The sequence below is a fragment of the Anoplolepis gracilipes genome, chromosome 1 (assembly GCF_047496725.1).
Source record: "Anoplolepis gracilipes chromosome 1, ASM4749672v1, whole genome shotgun sequence".
Taxonomy (NCBI): domain Eukaryota; kingdom Metazoa; phylum Arthropoda; class Insecta; order Hymenoptera; family Formicidae; genus Anoplolepis; species Anoplolepis gracilipes.
In genome coordinates, this window is record NC_132970.1 from 13,409,827 (window position 1) to 13,429,719 (window position 19,893).

The 19,893-nt window shown below is 33.6% G+C and overlaps 2 protein-coding genes across 2 annotated transcripts in view; both read left to right on the forward strand.

Moving 5' to 3' along the window:
- Positions 1-10,337, forward strand: part of LOC140664985 (uncharacterized) — a 71,877-nt gene extending 61,540 nt beyond the window's left edge. Inside the window, exons 3-5 of the mRNA XM_072890625.1 lie at positions 7,050-7,165; positions 7,882-8,215; positions 8,461-10,337. Of these exons, the coding sequence (XP_072746726.1) occupies positions 7,050-7,165; positions 7,882-8,215; positions 8,461-8,697 (687 nt within the window). The 3' untranslated portion in view covers positions 8,698-10,337. The remainder of the gene's footprint in view (positions 1-7,049; positions 7,166-7,881; positions 8,216-8,460) is intronic.
- Positions 10,338-10,885: 548 nt separating this feature from the next.
- On the forward strand, positions 10,886-14,607 carry LOC140664901 (BTB/POZ domain-containing protein 1). The gene is made up of 6 exons (XM_072890524.1): positions 10,886-11,469; positions 11,642-12,328; positions 12,389-12,548; positions 12,683-12,840; positions 12,928-13,162; positions 13,253-14,607. Exons 1-6 carry the CDS (start codon positions 11,186-11,188, stop codon positions 13,412-13,414), a joined length of 1,686 nt encoding a protein of 561 aa, XP_072746625.1. The 5' UTR covers positions 10,886-11,185; the 3' UTR covers positions 13,415-14,607.
- The last annotated feature ends 5,286 nt before the right edge of the window (positions 14,608-19,893 follow it).

Here is a 19,893-nt window from a genome sequence, read left to right on the forward strand (position 1 = left end):
TTAATTAAAAAATTATATATATGCTTTTTTTGTCCAATTTTTTATTTTTTAGCGGAATAGCATAATGGCAAAAAATGAAAATTATTAATACAATGTTATATGTTACTTATATAAGCTATTCACCAATTTCGGATGATGCTTCAGGGGTCTACAAGCATCTCGCAATAAGATATTTGTTGGATAAACGCCTTCTTCTATTATCGCATGGGCCCATCGTAGTCGCGTAGTCTGTAATTTAAAACAATTTGGAAATAATATATTATGAATCGTAGTTAGGCGTAATATAATAAAAAAGGGTGGATCTCTACGCAGAGCTGCGCGCAGGTGGTTCGTGCTTTTTACGCAAATGATTTAGTGAGTCGTTGTGGGTGTATTTGCCGCCGGGACGTTGTCCCCTCCGATACATGGTTCCTTTTCTTTGTATAGTCTAACTCGATTATACTCGATTGGTAGAGAAGAAAGAAAAGTATATATCAAAACGCGAGATAGAGACGGGCGCATATATCGCAAGGTGAGATCGACATTCTTTCTCTCTTTCTCTCTCTCTCTTTTTCTCTCATTTGGTTTTGAACTGAATTATAAAAAAACATAGGCAAGTCGCGCTTCCTCGTTTTCTCAATTAACATTCCTCTCGTCTTGACATATCGAACAAACCGCGGAGACAGATGTTGTCGTGACGGAATATACTACTGCTAGACACTTATTTTCCGGAAACCTTCGTCGCGTTCTTCAGCTTCCTACTTGAATCATAACTTTATGCAAGACTCGTGAAATATGCGTAAAAAATTTTTTATGACCTCCCCTCTTCGAGCCGATTGCGCTCCGATCTGCTGTCAAACAGTACTCGCGGCCATCTGTCAAATCTCACGTGACGTACAACGAGCAGCTCGTCATTTAATTTGCCGTTGTCAACGAGAGGAGACGAAACGGTTTCCTGTGGTGTCTCACGGAAACGCGCGCGCGTAACTGTACGCACGATTTACGCACCGTGCGCATCACACGCACGAGACGGCAAGGCGACTAACCAAATATTTATACACGTCAATCATAACACACGACGAAGCATTCGCTGTCTAAACAGCCCGCGGGTTGTGCCCTCCCGTGCGAGCCACTTCGCCGTTGGCCGTTTATTGTGCCGGCTGGCACGCTGAAGGACCTTTCATTGCTCCTTACCTATCTCTAACAGACACTCGATAGTTGCCGTTTGTCATGCGCTCCACGATGTTTACCTTTCCACGGTGAAAAAAAATCACATTGCGCTCGTTTAACTCGCGCCGTGCGTCGCGTTGTCACACGTCGATGCGCAATATATATGTGGATTTATCGCATATTATTATACTTGTCGTCTCTTCCGATTCGAATTGAACGAAAGAAAATTTGACGCGAACGATATAAGTCTAAGGACTTGAATCGCTACTGTGAACCATCTTGCGGATGACAAAGTGACTCTCGATCAATTTCGGAAAAAAATGTAAAAAATCAGGATGCAAAATATAATTTGTGTATTCAGGTATTAAATAAAATAAATATCGTATTGTAATATACTTAATCAATTATCGGCAAAGAATGTAAAAAATCAACACGCAAAATATAATTAGTATATTTATAGGTATTAAGTGATGTAAATATCGTGTAAAATATAAAGGATCGCAGGCTGGGGATCGCACAACACAAAATCGGCAAAAAGAGTGGGCACAGATGAGGTTCGAGTGATCTTACGAATGTTTAATAAATGGCGAAACGCTGGTGTTGAAATCACCTTTGGCACTTTGCAATAAGCCAGGAGTTCCTCCGGTCTTTATAAATGTACAAAGACTATGCTAATGATACGAGCGTTGCATTGACGGTTGAGTAAACACGAGCCGCTGCTTCGAGTCCTGTCGCGAGTTTATCATGTAAACTACCTTTAATGATTGCCAGCAAAGGCCAACCGGCTGTTTCAACGCTCTGCTATTTTAGCGGCTCGAGTTTAATTTATCGCTGTTACTATACAATCATTTAAATTATCCGGAAGCACCGATAATTGTCGGATGGTCGTCAACGCGTGGAGATCCTTTAAAGAATCATTAGCGATGATCTGTCGCCTCTCGAGGGGACTGACAGGTTACTCTTCGCGACTATAATCGTGAATTAACGAAGGTACTTAAGTTTTTCCGCTTTTTTTTTTTTTTAAGGAAAAGAGATAAATAATAAATGTTAAAGTGTTTATCGAATTTGTATGTGTATTCATACTTCAAACTTTCAGTCGAACTATGAAGTAGACTATCTGCGGTATCTAATCTGCGTTATAGTCGAACACGTCGTAAAATCTTGCCGGAATGCGATCCGTGGGTAGTTACAAACGCATAAAAGCCGAAAGTGCGTTGTGTGCCAAAGTGCTTGCTCTTCTTTGAATGTACATTAATTTAAATTAATGGAGCAGTAAAAGTCGCGGAAGATTACGTTATTCTGTTACGAATCAATTACAAATGTACATAAATTTCTTTACAGTGAATGGCGCAAATGACTCTATAATCTAAAGGAGCGTACACTCTATAAACGAGCGATGCGATTTTCAATGCGTTTAGTTAATCGTCCATATTCTTTCAATGCAATAAAGGCAATTCTCTTTCTCTCTCTCTCTCTCTTCACACGCATTTATATTACGCCTTATCGCGGTATTTCGCATAATCGAGCCACCATTGAATCAAGTGGGACGTGGAGTTTTTTCGCGCGCGGAAAAGACGGTTTCGAAAGAGACATCTTTCGTCACTCGGAATTGAAATTCAAAGCAATGGCTTATTAACGAGAAAGAGAGAGACACGATACAATATCTCATTATTTACGACGTAGCGGACATCTCGGACGCAGGCGGCGACAGGCGCACAATGTAAGCGGGACAATTTCTGCGAACGGGAAACCGCACCGGCCACACTCGAGCAGGCTCATAAATTATCGGCACGCGTTTCTCCAATCGCGGCACCCGCGGTAACCGGAGGTGAAAAAGTCGCGGCCAATGGCGCGAAAGAGAATGCCCGCTGGATTACGTTTGTACGGGCGTTAATCGCCGCCTCCGGTCGCGGTAGGATTGCGGATTTTTATCGCGGCTCGCTGTCGCTTTTTTTTTTTTCACGCGAGCTGCGCGCGTATCGTTACATTGAAATGGAATTCGCGTTCGCCATTTCGCACGATATCATTCTCTTGTTACTTATTCGAACGTGTGTGTATTTTACGATCGGTAATCTCTCTAATAGTGTTTCTGGTACACGTACGCCTTTTAAATTTAGTATAATAACACCTTTGCATTAGATCGGTGTACCCTGTAAATCTCACTGCCGGTAGCAATAAATAACGCTCGCCGATTATATACGCTATAACTTGAAAAGCTCTGAGATTTTAATTAGCCGTTACTCGAGTTTCTCGCTGCAAGGATTAATAATTCTGCTTGGATCGAATGAACTATCGGAGAAAATTCGTATTTTTAATGTTATTAAACAATGATGTATAACACAAAATATGCTTTCTCGGATATCATCATCTCTTTGTCGGTCTTTTGATCGAAATTCGACGCATTCTTTTTCTCTCTTCCGATAGTCTTACCTCTAACTTCGAGAGACTTAAAGTTATCGCTAATCACTTAGAGATTGTCTCCGAAGACTTTGCGTATATATACATGTATATATACGTGACATGAGATCGATTGTGACTAATTTTTTCGACCAGCAGCCTACAGTGAAAAGAGAGAGAGAGAGAGAGAGAGAGAGAGAGAGAGAGAGAGAGAGGGACAAAGAAAGAACGGGACCTGGAGTGGACCGGGCGAGCACCCACGTGGCGACATAAACACGGCCGGCCGATAAGCAGCGTCCTCATCCGGATACCGGTCTCCACGATTCCCCGAACGTTATCGGTATACCCAGACTATATCGTAGCTGTAACGTATATCGCAACTCTCTCGGATCCGGAGTGCATTCCAGGAGGCATGCAAGATACGAAGAGCTGGGGGATTAGCTGGACCCGGCCGCCGGGCTGACCGCCGGCCTCGCCGTCATCGTCAATGCGTTATGGGACTCTAATTGCGTCACAAATTATTTCCGCCGCTTCCACGTGGGAGGGACGATATTTTCACCTCTGTTGATACACCATGACGGTGAAGACAACCGGGATAAGAGAGAGGCGAATGTTGCTTTATCGCTATCTTGAATAACTTAAGTAACTTTTGAAATTAAGTGTGATTAGTGCGATCGTGTATTATCAGGTCAATGCAATTGTGATTAATTATGCTAACGATACGAACTTGTGAACGTATTTCTGTCTCTCACGATTAATCTTTCTTGGAACTTATTAGATATTCTGACAATCAGACAAATGGCGAGAAGATAGGATATCATTGATAATTGTTACTGATCGATACAGAGTGATCAGTAAACGTTTTCAGATAAGAGATATCTACGGCTGAGATTCGAAATGTAAATCAGAATGTATATAAATTATTTATAGGGAAAATAGAAAGTGTTTAGAACGCAAAGAAGCAATAAAAACGTCATCTCCGGTTAACTTTACATTGCGTGAAGGCGTATAATGGACCGGTTCATTCGGTAATCAATGTACGAATTCCTTCTGTATGGAAATATATACAGCGTACTCTTATAAAGACGGAACAAGTTTGTAATCCGCATAGCCGTAGCTCAAACAACTTTTGCGTCGCGACGATAAATCTTTATTCGCTGACGATTGGAAAATAATCAGGATGAGGGGATGGTTGCGAACTGTCATTAGATAAAATTGCGAAGACAAATAATGATCGCCTGGCGATTGGAACGGAATTATGAGAACATGTTTGACCAGCCAAGAAATATATCCGGGATTATCTCATCGTACTTTTCGGCTCGAGAAAACGACCGGCTAATTTCAACTTTCGCAGAAAGCATCCGTTTCATTATCGTAAAGAATGCGGAGAAGGGAGAAAAGAATCCACGGCGCTAATTGACGTTTTCTTGGCTCAGGCATGACATCGAGGTAACGGCTTAATTTCGTATCTTTAGCAGCATCGCCGTGAAATCTTGCAGCTGTGATTTCACCTACAAGAGGTGATCTTTACCGCGGGTTGATATAATTATCTATGTGTGAACTGTTTTTCAATATTGCAAATGTTAAATTTTTAAAAAACGTAATTAAAAACTAAAGGGAAATTATTACAAACAACTACAAATAATTTTGAGTCAAGATATATTAATAATAATTATTATTTTTTTCTTAAAGTCAGATATAATAATCATTTTCTTAAAATGTTTATTTTCTCATAGCTTCGACCAACGAAATTATTGTTATTATAAACAGCTATAAACAAAATATCATTTTTTAAAATAAATTGTATTAAAAATATTAAGTTCTCATAAATGGTACAGTTTATTAACCTGCACCGATATATTTATCCGATTTTAATAAAAATGTTAATAACCGGATCTTTTCATTGGCGCTCGTGTATATATGATCGGACAATTTAGTCACATTGTAGTAATGATCAGTATCTTGATTTTGATAGCGAGCAATTAACACAAAGTATCGTTAAGTTGTGTTGTAACGTCCGCCACCATGCATTCGGTACATCTTTATACGATTAAAATTGCACTACTAGCAAGAGAGAGAATTCCTTTCTCGGATGATGCAAGAATTCGATAAGAATCGCGGGGTACGCGATGTGTGGTCTCGATGTGTGATTAAACATCCGTTTAATCCAAACGCACAGTTCTGTCCAATACAAGTTCTTCGTATAGGAGACGCTGCCGCTTAGTTAACTGTTCACCCGGAGAAACGATGGCTTAATTAAACGTCGGCGATGTTGGCTTTATATCGCGTTGTTTTGCTTATATAAACCTCACCGAGAAGCTTTCATTCTATCCTTTGACAATATTTCTAATGTATTATATGAAAGAAAAGTAATTGGGATTCTTGATAATAACGCAGTTTATTATATATGCTATACAAACTGTGAACAGAAATCTCTCTGTATCGATATTTTCAAAATTAACTGTGGAGAGAATCCATTTGTAAAATATTTACATTTTTCCCGCGCAAGCGCATATATTTTCTTTTATTATTTATAATAATGCTCTTTCTTTCCTGTTTTTTTTTTTACAGTTGTAAATATTACACTTTACGCGAATCTCTTGAGAGAGAATCTTTTGTGAAGTAATAAAAAAGAAAGAAGTTCAGCCCGGTGAATGAAGCAGGCCGGTTCCGCATGTTTCCTGCGATGACGCGAGTTATATGGCGCAATTAAATCGAAAGTGTGGTGTATATCCTGTGCGAGAAAGAGGCACGCTTACGTATATATTAACAAGCAGCGAGCAGTGACGACGGAGGCGGCGGCGGTGGCGGCGGCTACGGCGCCGTGAGGCCTGTTTTGCATAAAAATTATAAGCCGAATTAATGTTTTCACCTTCACGTAAGCTCACATATATACCGCGCTCGTTCACATGTACCGCGGCGCGCGGATTCGGGCGAGATGCGTGACTAACGCCGTGTTTCATTTGCGCCTTCTCTCGCTGTACCAGTCTCCGACGACCAGTTTAGTACTTTCTCACGCGCGATCTTTCGTCGATATTATTTTATCAAGGCAATTCTAAACTGACAAGACGCGTCATAAAATATTTTTTTTTTTTGTAAATCACGTGTCTTTGCCGGTGAGCAGTGACAGACTCGTCATGTCAAATCGGCAACGTTTGTGACATTAAGACACATGTACCTGTTGCAGTAGAAATATATATTTATTTGATTTTGTTTTGGCAGACTTGAATGGAATTTTTAATAAAGATTATAGGTATTTGTTTATATGAAAATTTGTATATTATATTGTATAATTAGTGCTTAATTATAGGTAAGGTTTCTCATAAAAAATTTCTTTCCATTTTTGCGTTTCTGAACACTCTTTGCATAATTATTGAAATATTTATTTTTTTTAATTTGTAAAGTCGAGAAAGAAAGAGAGAGAGAAAGAGAGAGAGGGAGATTAGATGACATGTCAAACATGTGAATAAATAATTTATGCGTTCTCATGATTCTCGTTGCAGGTGGTTTGGCTAACCGCAGTCCTGTGCCCGCGGCTTACTGCCGCCAACAATCTGACTTTAGCCTTCTCCTCTCGAAGGCCCAGAGAACAGCCTTTTAGAGGACATATCTCTCGCTGGTAAAGATTTTTGGCTAAAATATCATGGAATAAAACAAGGAAATAATTGCCGTTATTAAATTTGTTTTACCCTTTTGATTTGATTTGAATATACAAAAATAAAAAATAATCTTTTTCAATATTTACAAGAACTTTCAACTAAGATTTGTCCTCTTTTTTGATAATTTTTTCGTAATCATGACTCTTGTTCAATAATATTTGCGAATAATGATTAAAACGTGATACACCTCGCGTTTTTTATTCGGTCATTTTAAGTATGCTATCTTAATTATTATCATTGCTGTACATAAAATGCTAATAATATAGACGAAACGAAGTAAAATATCATGTCTCGCGAAACTTTTTTAAGTCGCTACAACATTCTACCGCGTAATTTAGATACGGGCGCGGTCAACATGGGAGGAATATCGTTTCCTTCGGTGGCGAGCTAAATCCGATTTAAATTCAACGGGGCTCAGTGTGACGTAGCACGAAATATGATCTTATTTTTTACCTTTTTTTTACATATATTTTCCATTAACTCGCTTGTTAACACGACGATCGTACATGTTCTTCAACAATGATTAGAATTTGTCCTGAAAAAAACTTGGTAAATAACACATGCCCTCTCCCCGCATTCTCGAAGAAAATTAATAGAGTAAAAAGAGACGTTTGATTATGAAAAAATTGATTAAAAATAAGAATCGATTAAACAGGAGAAACGTCTGCTATTGCAGGACAGAGCCACTGGAGGAACCGACGAACAAGCGGATGACATATCGAGAGATGCAGATGATCCTGCGTCAAGAAGGAGGCGAGGACGGCCTCCCGGTCGACTGCTGTCCTACGATAGAGGAAATGGTGGAACCGGTCGGCGGTCGAAATCTACAAGATATGTACGTCGAGCTCTATCGGGACGGCGAGAACGCCCAGAGATTGTACGAGTATTCTTGCAGACCAGACGTTCTCGATAAGCCATGCAGGTTCATCGACCGGAAGTTTAGCAACCAGTCCAGATGTGTGCAAAAGTTCTCGTATACGTACGCTATCGTCGGAAATCCTGGATCGAAGGTATGATCGCGAATCGTTGAAATTCTCTATCATAATACCATCATGAAGAGAATGGAATGATAAATTTTTTATTATATTATATAAAGAGATATATTAATAATTTCTGGATTACAAATATCTCTTGTCATTGGCAATCAATTTAAAACGATATATATAACTATAAATGATCGCCGAGGGAAATCTTATGTATGATTGAACGAAATTAGGGGATATTGTGTAATTAATGTAGTAATTCTCTCACATAGAGTGGAATGGAAGAGCACAGAAGGCATCATCACAGGGAACGCCATCACTTTCCCACGTTTCCCGGGAACAGCGTGAGCGGATCTGGGTTTACGTTGGATTATATCAGGGTGCGAAGCGGTTGCAGCTGCGAGATCATGCCGAAGCCAAAAAAGAAGAAAATCGTGGCGACCAAGGCGAGGAGAGCGAAGAGCAAACAGCGTCAATCAAGGGACCAAGAATTGGACTTTGAGACGTGAAAGTATCGATTCGCGTTTTAATGACAGTACATTGTACGTGTAATTGTGTTACTGACTTGCGCCTTACTCGGGAGGCTGTATGTCAGCGATTGCGAAATTGCATACCGAAGAAGAATCCATGCATAAAGAGTATCAATATTTGTCAGATAGCAGGATGCTATGAAAACGTTACCAACCATCGAATCATCGATTTTCTGATGACAATTAAGTATATAATTAATTTATTAGACATTATCGCGTAAAACGCGTCGTTTTGTAAATGACACGTTTGCAATCATTAATTATAGATTTATTCTACTCCTTGGTGCTTCGTTTACGAAGCCTCTCTAGCGTATTTTAAATATTTCTTCCTATTTATTATCATTATTATTTTGATAGAAAAATTTTCGCGAACTAAACATAAGTGTAATTTTCGCGTTAAATTACTTGCCAATTTTAAAGCGATATTAAATAATAAATTAATTATCATTTATTATTAAAGATAATTAGAGACAACGAATATAGCAGCATTTTAAAACGTTATTATAACAATAAATTGATTATTATATATATTGTAGATTGAAACACAACTAAATATAGCAGTTCATTGATATAGCGATTTAAAAGCAATATTTCACGATAATGTCAGGATAATTTCATTAATTTTTAATATAATACGTTAAGCGTATGTCTCGATGCGTGTTTTACTTAATTTAATACTTTAGCTTACTAAATCTAATGTTCATTTTATTGGCGGCCAGTCTTCATTCTGTATTTTTATTTTTTTTTGTATACTATAAATTTGTATGTACTCGGTAATTCAGATAATTTTATAGTAGAATATATGGTATTTTGATTAGTATCTAACTCGCTATGTAGAGATCTGTAATGCACGTTATTGCGTCAAAATAATGTGAATCATACTTTATTAAAATTTATTTAATTAATTTGGTGCAAAGTACACATACATACGTATATACATACATACATACATACATACATTTAAACTAATAGGATTTATAGAAAGAGCTGATTAGAATGAATAAGACGTGCCAATACTCAACCATGACAATTATTGATAAATCTGATTACTCTAAGAGATATAATACTTATAAAACTGTTAAGATTAAGTTTTTTCTTCTCTGCAAATTTTCATTGCACATTGATATGATGCATATAAATAAAATTAAATCAATCAGATGGTTAAAAGAAATATATTAAATATTCTTCTTATCTCTCTTCTAAATTTTTCTTATCGCATATTAATAGTTTTGATCACTCTATGCATTATTGTGATGTGCAATGTAATTATATATTTGCGGAAATTTGTATTTTTAATTTATATGTGTACTGGCAAAATAATTTTATATTAATGTATTAATTCTCTGAGAAATCTTTTATGTACATATTTTTGTGAGAAATAAGCAATTTGCTATTTTATATCACAATTACGTTTTATAGTATTAATGTTTTTTTTAATTATTTTTGACACATATTCCTCATCGTAACTGCCGTATTAATAGTTTGAATGATTTCGAGTTGATAATATTTGTTGTATTATATATATGTAACACCGTAAACATGCGAACACGTTTTCTATATCACCATGTGTTGTAAACATTGTACATAAACATCATTAATACACTTGTTATAAAATTAAATTTAATCCTGTATCTTCCTTTCTACGATATATCATTTTTTTTTAATACAAACATATTGAACACGACAGAAGAAGAGAAAAATAAATTTTTACTAAATTTGTTGCTAAAAAAGGTTCATAATTGTAGATAAATTTTCCTGTTTTCAGTTCAGAAAGACTTTTCTGTTAAATAATTTAATTAATTTTTTTATTCTAATCATAATATTAAAAAGAGAGAGACTGTATGACAAATTACATTACCGTAATTTAACTATCGGTGCATCGCGAATTAATTGTATTAAATAAAATTACGAATACTTTAGTATATGTTTTAAAAATAGTCTGATAAAGAAAAATGCAGTAATTTATTTAATATGTCAATTTACAATTAAAATAATATTTGAGATAATAAAATTCTCTCTTTTTAATATTTAATAAGATAAAAGAAACCTCTCTGGGTCGGTGGTAAGGTCACTGTTTTATCATCATCGGAAGTGGATTTGACCATGCAGTTCCTGATGGCGGTAAAATGAAAGTATGCACCGCTAGTATCTAACCCAGAAAAAGAGGACGCGGAAAACTGCAGCACGGCCCCTCTCAGGTTCAGGCTTCTTTTTGCAGCGAAGATAGGAATTCAGTAAAGTAAGATGTCGTTGTAATTCGTTGTGGTTTTTCGGTGGCTCGTAGCTTCACGCTCTTCATGTCAAGTGTCAAGTGAGAATCCGCTCGTGTCCGAAAAGGATCACGGTCGCGAGATAAAAAGAGGATAAGACTCACGCTCAGCACAAACGCAGGGCCGCCGATTGCGCGAAGCGATTAAATGAGACGGGGCAGTACTTGGGCAAGTACTACGTCTCGTGTGGGAACGCTATGTCTACGGAGACCACCCTGAACGATGTGCCGAACGTCGCGTCGAGGCTGCAGGGTCTACGGCTGGCGACGCACGGCGAAGACGAGGGCGACGTAACGGAGAACGCAACGGCTGGCAGTTCGACAGCTACCGGGGGTGGTGGATCGTCCGCGTTACGGGAACCTCTGCGGAACATCACCCTCTCCCGGGCACGGCGAGCGCTCAACTTCGTCGGCGACGAGGACCAGCCGACGACGAGCTCATCCGTGACGCGAAGCGAGGCCTCGTACTCGAATGGCGATAAGTAAGCAGCACCGCAACAGTTTTACAATGTCAGTTTTACATGGAGTAAGATAGCTGATTGTTGTTTATATAAAAAAAAAAAAAAAAATTTCAAATATTGTAATGTATTATTTATTGTGTGCTCTTTGATGAGATGTTTGGTATTCTAGCTGTCACAATCTTAAACTTTTCAGCCGACCACCTACTAATGCAGCGAATACGTCGTATTTAGAAGGGCGACCACAGAATACTATCACTTTAGAAAACTCTTCCACGCAAAATCAACCAGCAGTTACGTACAATTGGCAAGGTACAAAGGCAACAATGCGTGAAAGGATTGTATTTCTTTTTAATAACGAAATACTGTCAGACGTGACTTTTCTGGTGGGAAGAGGAGCGCAACAACAACGCATACCAGCTCACAAACTAGTCCTATCTTCTGGAAGCGCCGTATTTGACGCAATGTTTAATGGAACGCTTGCGACAGCTTCTTCAGAAATAGAAGTACCTGATGTAGAGCCTGCTGCATTTTTGGCAGTGCTACTTTTTCTATATACCGATGAGATACAGATAGATCCTGAAACTGTGATGACAACATTGTATACTGCTAAGAAATATGCAGTATCCCCTTTAGAAAAGCATTGCGTTGATTTTTTAAAAAATAATTTGACCAGTGATAATGCTTTCTTGTTGTTAACGCAAGCTCGTTTGTTTGATGAACCACAATTAGCCTCAGTATGTTTGGATACGATAGACAGATTCACAACTCAGGCTTTCAATGCAGATGGATTCACAGACATTGATATCGATACATTGAAAATAGTTTTGGAAAGAGATACACTTCGTGTTAGGGAATCTAAGTTATTTCAAGCTGTTTTAAGGTATGTTGCAACATTGAAGAATGCGTTTTTTTTATTTTATATATTGCTTAAATTTTATAGGTGGTCAGAATCTGAATGTGTAAGACAGCAATTACCAGTTACTCCGGAAAATCAACGTCTGGTCCTAGGTGACGCTCTGTCTTTGGTTCGTTTTCCACTTATGTCAAAAGAAGAATTTACAGCAGGTCCGGCACAATCTGGTTTATTAAATTATTCAGAGGTTAGTATTATAATACTTTTAAATACATATATTTTTTATAAATTTTTTTAATATTACATTTTTAAAAGGAATTTGCAAATTTTAGGAAAGCTGTATTGTGTGCACATAATATTTAATAAATAAATATCTTATAGGTCTTATCTTTATTTTCATATTTTATACTGAATCCTAAACCTTCAGTGGGATTTCAAACAATGCCAAGATGTTGCATGACGGGTAAAGAACAGACTGTGTGCAGATTTCAGCATACCAAAAGTAGATGGGGATATTTTGGAACTAGTGATCGTATTCGGTAAATGTTCGAACATAGCACATAGCACATAGTAGCTAATAATGCTCGTGAAATGCACGATATTACAAAATATTTTAATTTTTGCAGGTTTAGCGTGGATAGGCGTATTTTTCTTATCGGCTATGGAGTTTATGGTAGTACGCAAGAACCAGCGATATATGAAGTATCAGTGGAATTAATTCATACTGCGTCGGGAAAAGTGATAGCCACAAATGCAACAAGTTTTAGCTGTGATGGGTCAAAGTACACATACCGTCTAATGTTTAAAGAGTTAGCGGAAATCTTACCAAATACGATTTATACGGCATCAGCAACCTTTAAGGTTTTTATATCACAAAAACTTGTTGATTTATTTAATTATTGTTATATATATATATATATGATTTTATAAAAAATACGATGTATATTTCAGGGGCCATGCTCATATTATGGCACGAAAGGATTAAGAACAGTATTAGTGGATTGTGATTCAGGAAATACGAAAGTGAAATTCGAATTTAGTAGCGAGTTGGGCGAGAACAATGGTACATCTACTGATGAAGGTCAAATACCCGAGCTTATCTTTTACACGTAATATCTTTTGCGTATGTAATGACATTCCCCATATGTTTGCTTGATTGCCATTGAAGATAAATTATATTGGATATATATATATATATATATATATATATATATTCCAGGTTTTGTCAATTATATATCTTGTGATTATTTAAAGTACTTTGATTTAAGTGAGTCACATATGGACATGCCAAAGGAGTTAACCCAAGATTTTTTCATAATTTTATAGATAATCCTCTTGATTTTATTGATTAATAAATACGACACTTGAAAAAAATATGTAAATTTCATATATAATATATTAATAATGAAATTATAATATATTAATAATGAAATTTGCAATATATTAAAAATGAAATTATATGTATTTTGATTTTTCAGCAAATATTACATAATATATTGTTTTTCTAAATTTAAATATTCAAATTATATTTGTAAAGAATTGATATATTCTACTGATTAATTTTACAAATAAGATCAATGCTTATAATTCGAAATTATAATTTATTTTTTTATTATTTTAATTGAGATCTATGCAGAAACCAAATATAGTATAACAATGTTTAAAAAATCATAATTAAGTAGAGAAAAATCATAATTAAGAAAGAAATTGACTATAGGCACATTTTTTTGCCTAAATATTTCTTGTTTGGAATATCTACATCAAATATATAATTTGAAATTGTAACAAGTTAAATATATGTGTATAGCACTTCAATGCAAAAGTAATTAATGCAATAAAGCCTAAAGAATGAGAACTATTTTTTAGTAAAAAGTTAGTATTTTGGTAGTTACAAATGCAGAATCTGAAAGAATTTGATTCCTACAACTATGAAAAATAGTCTAATAAAAGTAATAATAAAACACCACTTTTAATAAACCACATATTTTATAGTTCTCTGACAAAATAATATCAATACTTATTCGACAGTTTATTTCAAATTTAATAAAATAAATGTCTTTCATGATTCAAGAAAATATATTTGGATTTTGTTAATAATGAATGGTGCTAGCTAATGAGGTAACATATTGTTATCCTTAGCATTTTTAGAAATAAGTACTTTATAAGTGTGTCAACCTGATACTGTTTTTTGTGAAATAGCGCATATATATGTGTGTGATCTTATTTGTGATTATATTTAATTATAAATTTAGATAATATACATGTAAAATGTTAAATAATTAAATAGATTTATTCCACATACAAAATGTTTTTTTCATACCATCAATATCCTAATATACTTCATTATTTTTAAAGTTGTATATTGTATTTTTTTAAATGTTATTCTTTGAAATGAATAAGATATATATTATGTATTTCATTTTGTTCATCAAATAATATTCAATATTTTAATTATATATGTATATATATGCATATATATATATATATATATATATATATATATATATATATATATATATATATATATATATATATATATATACAGAGGGAAGCCTGAGAGACGCCATGAAGCCGTTTTTGAGGGAACCCATTTTCACCGCGGTACAGTGGCGCTAACTGGATCGATTTTAGAGCCGGTGGAACTACATAGCTGGATCGACTTTCCAGCGGTTCGCGTCCGTACTAGATCCACAAATTATGGTTCGTGTCCGTGCTAGATCCATAACTGTGGATCTCAAAAGTACGAAACATATACATTCATTAATATTTTATTGCATATTATTAATTGCAACTGCGCGTGATCTTTTTTCACTTTAACATATATTATGAAGTAATATATATATATATATATATATATATATATATATATATATATATATGTATGTATATATATATATATATATATATATAGTATAAATTTTAAGTTTAACGATCGATAAGCATAAGTACAGAGCTGATGTTTTGCATAATATAAATTAATTGTATTATGATGATATTATTGATTAAGTTTCCTATTATTGAAATTGTTAATAAACGATAAGTAATCGTCAACTAATTTTTCAAGCACAAAATGTTTTCATTATTGTCTGATATATTTGCAATCTCTTTCATCTTCATTTTCCAACATTGCAAATAAAATGACGTAAAAAGTAGCAAGGATAAATTATATGGAACATAAGGTATGGCAAGCGAATAAAGTAAAGATTGATGTTCAGTGAAGGTTAAATATTTGTTCTTAATAATTTTTCGTAGACGTTTCATATTACCTATGCTACATACAATATGAAGAGCATTGCATGAAATATACAAAGCGCACTTTATTTATGATTATTATGATTGATTGATTTATGTATGATATATAAAGGATTATAGTAAGGATTTTACACAACGCTCGTTTATTAATGTTCCTATAGCCAATCAGTTATACAGTTTTGAGATGCAAATATTGCTTAGAACGTTACAAAACTCCTTAAGAATTTTACATGTATCAAGAGAGATATCGTAACACGTATCGTCACGAATATATTTTATTAAAATAAAGAAAATATATATTTTAATAGATTTTCAATGTTTCAAAGTTTTTTTATCTTACATCGAAAATTTAAGTAACATTTGCAGCATTTTAATTGCTTTTATACTTGTATAACAATAAATGTTGTGAGTGGATATGAAAATTATAAAGATGCGATAAGAATATAATGGTTGAACTATTTCGTTGCTATTAATTATTCAGTTGAATTAGTTAAACAATATTAGTTTTGCATGTGCTTCTTAATTTTTTGTTCATTTCAATTGTAATATTACTTTTTTTGTTTTGAAAATTTTTTAAAATATCTCATTTTTCAAAACATTAATGTTTCGATATGTGTAAGATATCTTTTTTTCATTAAAATAATCAGCCTTGCAACGCTTAATGATTATCTTTAGCTATAGAACTTTCCTTTTGCATTAATATAATTATGTTTTTATTTATGAGCTAAAATTTATTATACATATTAAGATTCCATTAGAAAATCTGATTATCGATTATTAAGTATCATAATTTGATCGAGCATTTTACCTAAAAAAATGTATCAGTTATTTTAGCATTATTAATAATTTTATGTACTCTATAACCGTAAAGAAATGCTGTTAAACGAACGGACAATCAAACTGTCCGTATACAGTTGAATTCTATGTACAAATTTGTACGTATGCGTGTGCGTATGTACTATATAGTAAATCCATAAGCATATTTTAATTGCTTGACAAAGAATAAAAAATTGCTGTGTAATAAACAGAGCTATTTAATTAAGATATCGCACACTTTATCATAAACTAGAAATTAATTTGAAAAATCTGTCTCACGCATAAACATCTTATTTTTATAATAATTTGGTTCTATATAGTCTTTGAATATTTATTACAATGTCATTATATTATAATGACATCTATATATTATTTTATTTTATTTTTTTCGTTGTGGGGATTCTATCTATCTGCTCTCCAAATTTTTGACGCTTCATCGATAAATCAATTTTACTTCGATATATTGCAAAAATGTACTCTGCCTTATTAAATCACGTAAAATTATATTTTATTATTTTCTGCACCGTTGCTTTTAATAAATAGTGAATTAATTTGTCCTATTCCTCTTTTTTCTTCCTTTAACCCTCCATTTTCTACACACTTATTTTGAGGAGTGACAGTGGAGGGTTAGGAGGAAGAAAGAGAGGAATAGGAAGAATATTTAAAATTATGCTAATTTGTTTTATTCTAGTTTTGTTCTATATAGTCTTTGAATATTTATTGAAATGTCATTTTATTATAATGATATCTGTAAATTATTTTATTTTATTTTCTAAATTTCTAGATTTATTCTGTGTTTATTTTCGTTAATCGCATAAACTTATAATTAGGCAGATTTTACATTTGAAATACATTTTGTTTTATACTTATTTAAGAATTATTTCACGATCTCTCCTCGCAAAATATTTTCTAATAATTCAGAGAGGAATTTTCTAAAATATTTGACGGCATATTATTATTGTTCGATGTACATAATAACTAAGCTTTTAGATCAAACGTAGCTGATAGTCTATCACGACCAAAAGAATTATTAATAAATTTCGATTACGTCTCTCTCAATTAAGAGAATCTGGAATTTTATTATAAATATAAATTTAATTTTTATCCAATAATCTTTTTTATAATTGTTTTCTTTTTTTATATATTATATTTTATGATTTATATATAATTTATATTTAATGATTTCTTTTTATTTATCTGAAAAAATATTACATTATTTTTATATATTTTTTCTATTAAATTTAAATTTAATTTTAGAGCTTTAATTTTATAGCTTTAGATTTAATTTTATTAAATTTTATTTTCTTTTCCAATATCCTAATAGCCATAGCAGACCAAGTAGACCTCACTCTACTTGCTGGTTACACTAGCAAAAATACATGATAAAGCGATTTGGGGATCTTAATTGGGAATTCGCAGTAAGATTTAAGAAATCACGATCATATATATTTTTTACGTCTTCTCGCTAGTTTACCATTTTGACCACATATTATATTTTTCCAGCCAGTTGGACCTACCTTTGTTGCTCCTGGCTATAGTTATTTTAACTCGATTTCTACGAGCCAAGAATTGAGGAAGAAAAATAACTTCTTCTACTGCCGGTAATAATTATCACCGGCAAATAAGACGACTTATATTCATTTAGGATCGTATGATATTATAATACAATCGTTTTGTAAATGCGTATCATTAGTCGTCGAAAGTTGCAAAAGATATATAACAAATATAATCATGTATATACCGAAAAAATTGTATTCTAAATGTAGACTAGTAGAATAATGTAGAATAATTTTTTACCGTGATATATTTTAAAACACCTTATTTATAATAAAATTAAAACTATTGTATATATTAATATATTATATATATTTAACTTGTCAAAATTTTAATAAATAGCAAATGTCTATTTGTAAAATTCCTTTTTTTTTTGTTATTATTGGGATTCATAATCTCAAATATTAAATAATATAATGATAAGAAAATATTCTATTCAGTATATAAGTATATTCTTACTTGCTAAGAATATCTGAAAGTACTCTTTAGAAGATTTCTCTCTTAAACTAATTGTAAGAAGATCTTAATGTTTATTTTAAAGAAATATATTATAAAGTTAAATGAAATATTCTTAAGCTGAGAATATAATTTTTTCGGTGTATGTAAAATATATTAGCATGCATATCAATCCCTCTGTCGGCGGGTCATTAAACATTTGTATCTTTAAAATTGTTTTATAAAAATCTAATATATATAATTAAAATAAATATTTCATGTATGTCTTGCATAAAACTGGAATAAATCATATATTTTTATTTTTTTTAATATTTTTCTTTTTCTTTCAATTTTAATATACAAATGGTATATCTATTTTAACAAAAGTTAAAAAAAAAGTAAATGAAAAATGTAATATAAAATTTTCTCTTGGAATACGTACAAAAATAATTTAAAATTGACCCAGAGTACGGCATGCATGCATTCCGCCGTCCGAGGGTTAAAGCAACGAATTTATCTACATCTTTATCTACAAGTCTATTAATCTACATCTACAAATCTCTACACAAATCCGTTGCTTTAAAATATAATAAAAGCTTTTTCTCACTCACCGACACTGATGCGCAACAGCGGAGTTGTCGATATTGAAGCTATATGTTATCTGTAACATACAAATATAAAGTCCAAATTATAGCAGCGATTTTAAATAATTAATATTAAAGAATTTATTATTATACTTAATAAATTTAAATTCGATGCGTACAATAATAAGCAGATATATAAATATCGAATAATTATATAATTAAAAAAAGGACTATTTTTTAAATAAATAGACTTTTATAAGATTTATGTAAAAGTCTTTATCTCTGAGTTTCTCTTGTTGAAATCAATCAACTAAATAAACTGAATTAAATCATATACGTGATTTATAATAATTAATCTACAAATAATAATATACAAATTATATTTACCCTGGGGTTGCTCCGCCGATGCAGGATGCCTCTCCTAGGCCTCCTCCTCCTCTCAGATTGTAAGGGACGTCAGGAACTATTGTTTTATACGCGCGATATAGTTTTTTTAATTTGCTGAAACGGCAAAAATAAAATCGCGCAATATTTTAAACCGTACGAAAGTAAAAACGCGCGATAGTTTGGACGGCACTTCCGCACTTTTACGCGCGATACTTTGACGGCACTCCCGAATTTCGAAACGATCGAAAATCCCATTTCATCACGCACGAGAATCATACTTGAAGTCGACAAGTCGGGCGCGATCAAACTCCGAGCAAGAGTTTAAGTCCGAATCGGAAGAGGACGGAAGATCGAGGGAATCGATCGCGAATGGGGTACGCTCGATTCTCGTTCGTGATGTTCCGCATCTCAGACCGACTCAAACTCATTAGGCACGATTTCGGATGAGCATATGTATCTATCATACAGACAGTCCACATGATACGTCATAGGGCTGGTAGACGGATCAAGAGGAACACCCCTTTCATGAATGTTCAACAATCCGAACATTTATCAACTGGATCG

Bases quoted from the DNA above. Each gene is read 5' to 3' on its own strand.
- LOC140664901 (XM_072890524.1), top strand. From the start codon at position 11,186: ATGTCTACGGAGACCACCCTGAACGATGTGCCGAACGTCGCGTCGAGG. The intron at 12,549-12,682 runs GTTAGTATTATA...AATATCTTATAG, and splicing joins GTTTATTAAATTATTCAGAG to GTCTTATCTTTATTTTCATA. The intron at 12,841-12,927 runs GTAAATGTTCGA...TAATTTTTGCAG, and splicing joins GGAACTAGTGATCGTATTCG to GTTTAGCGTGGATAGGCGTA.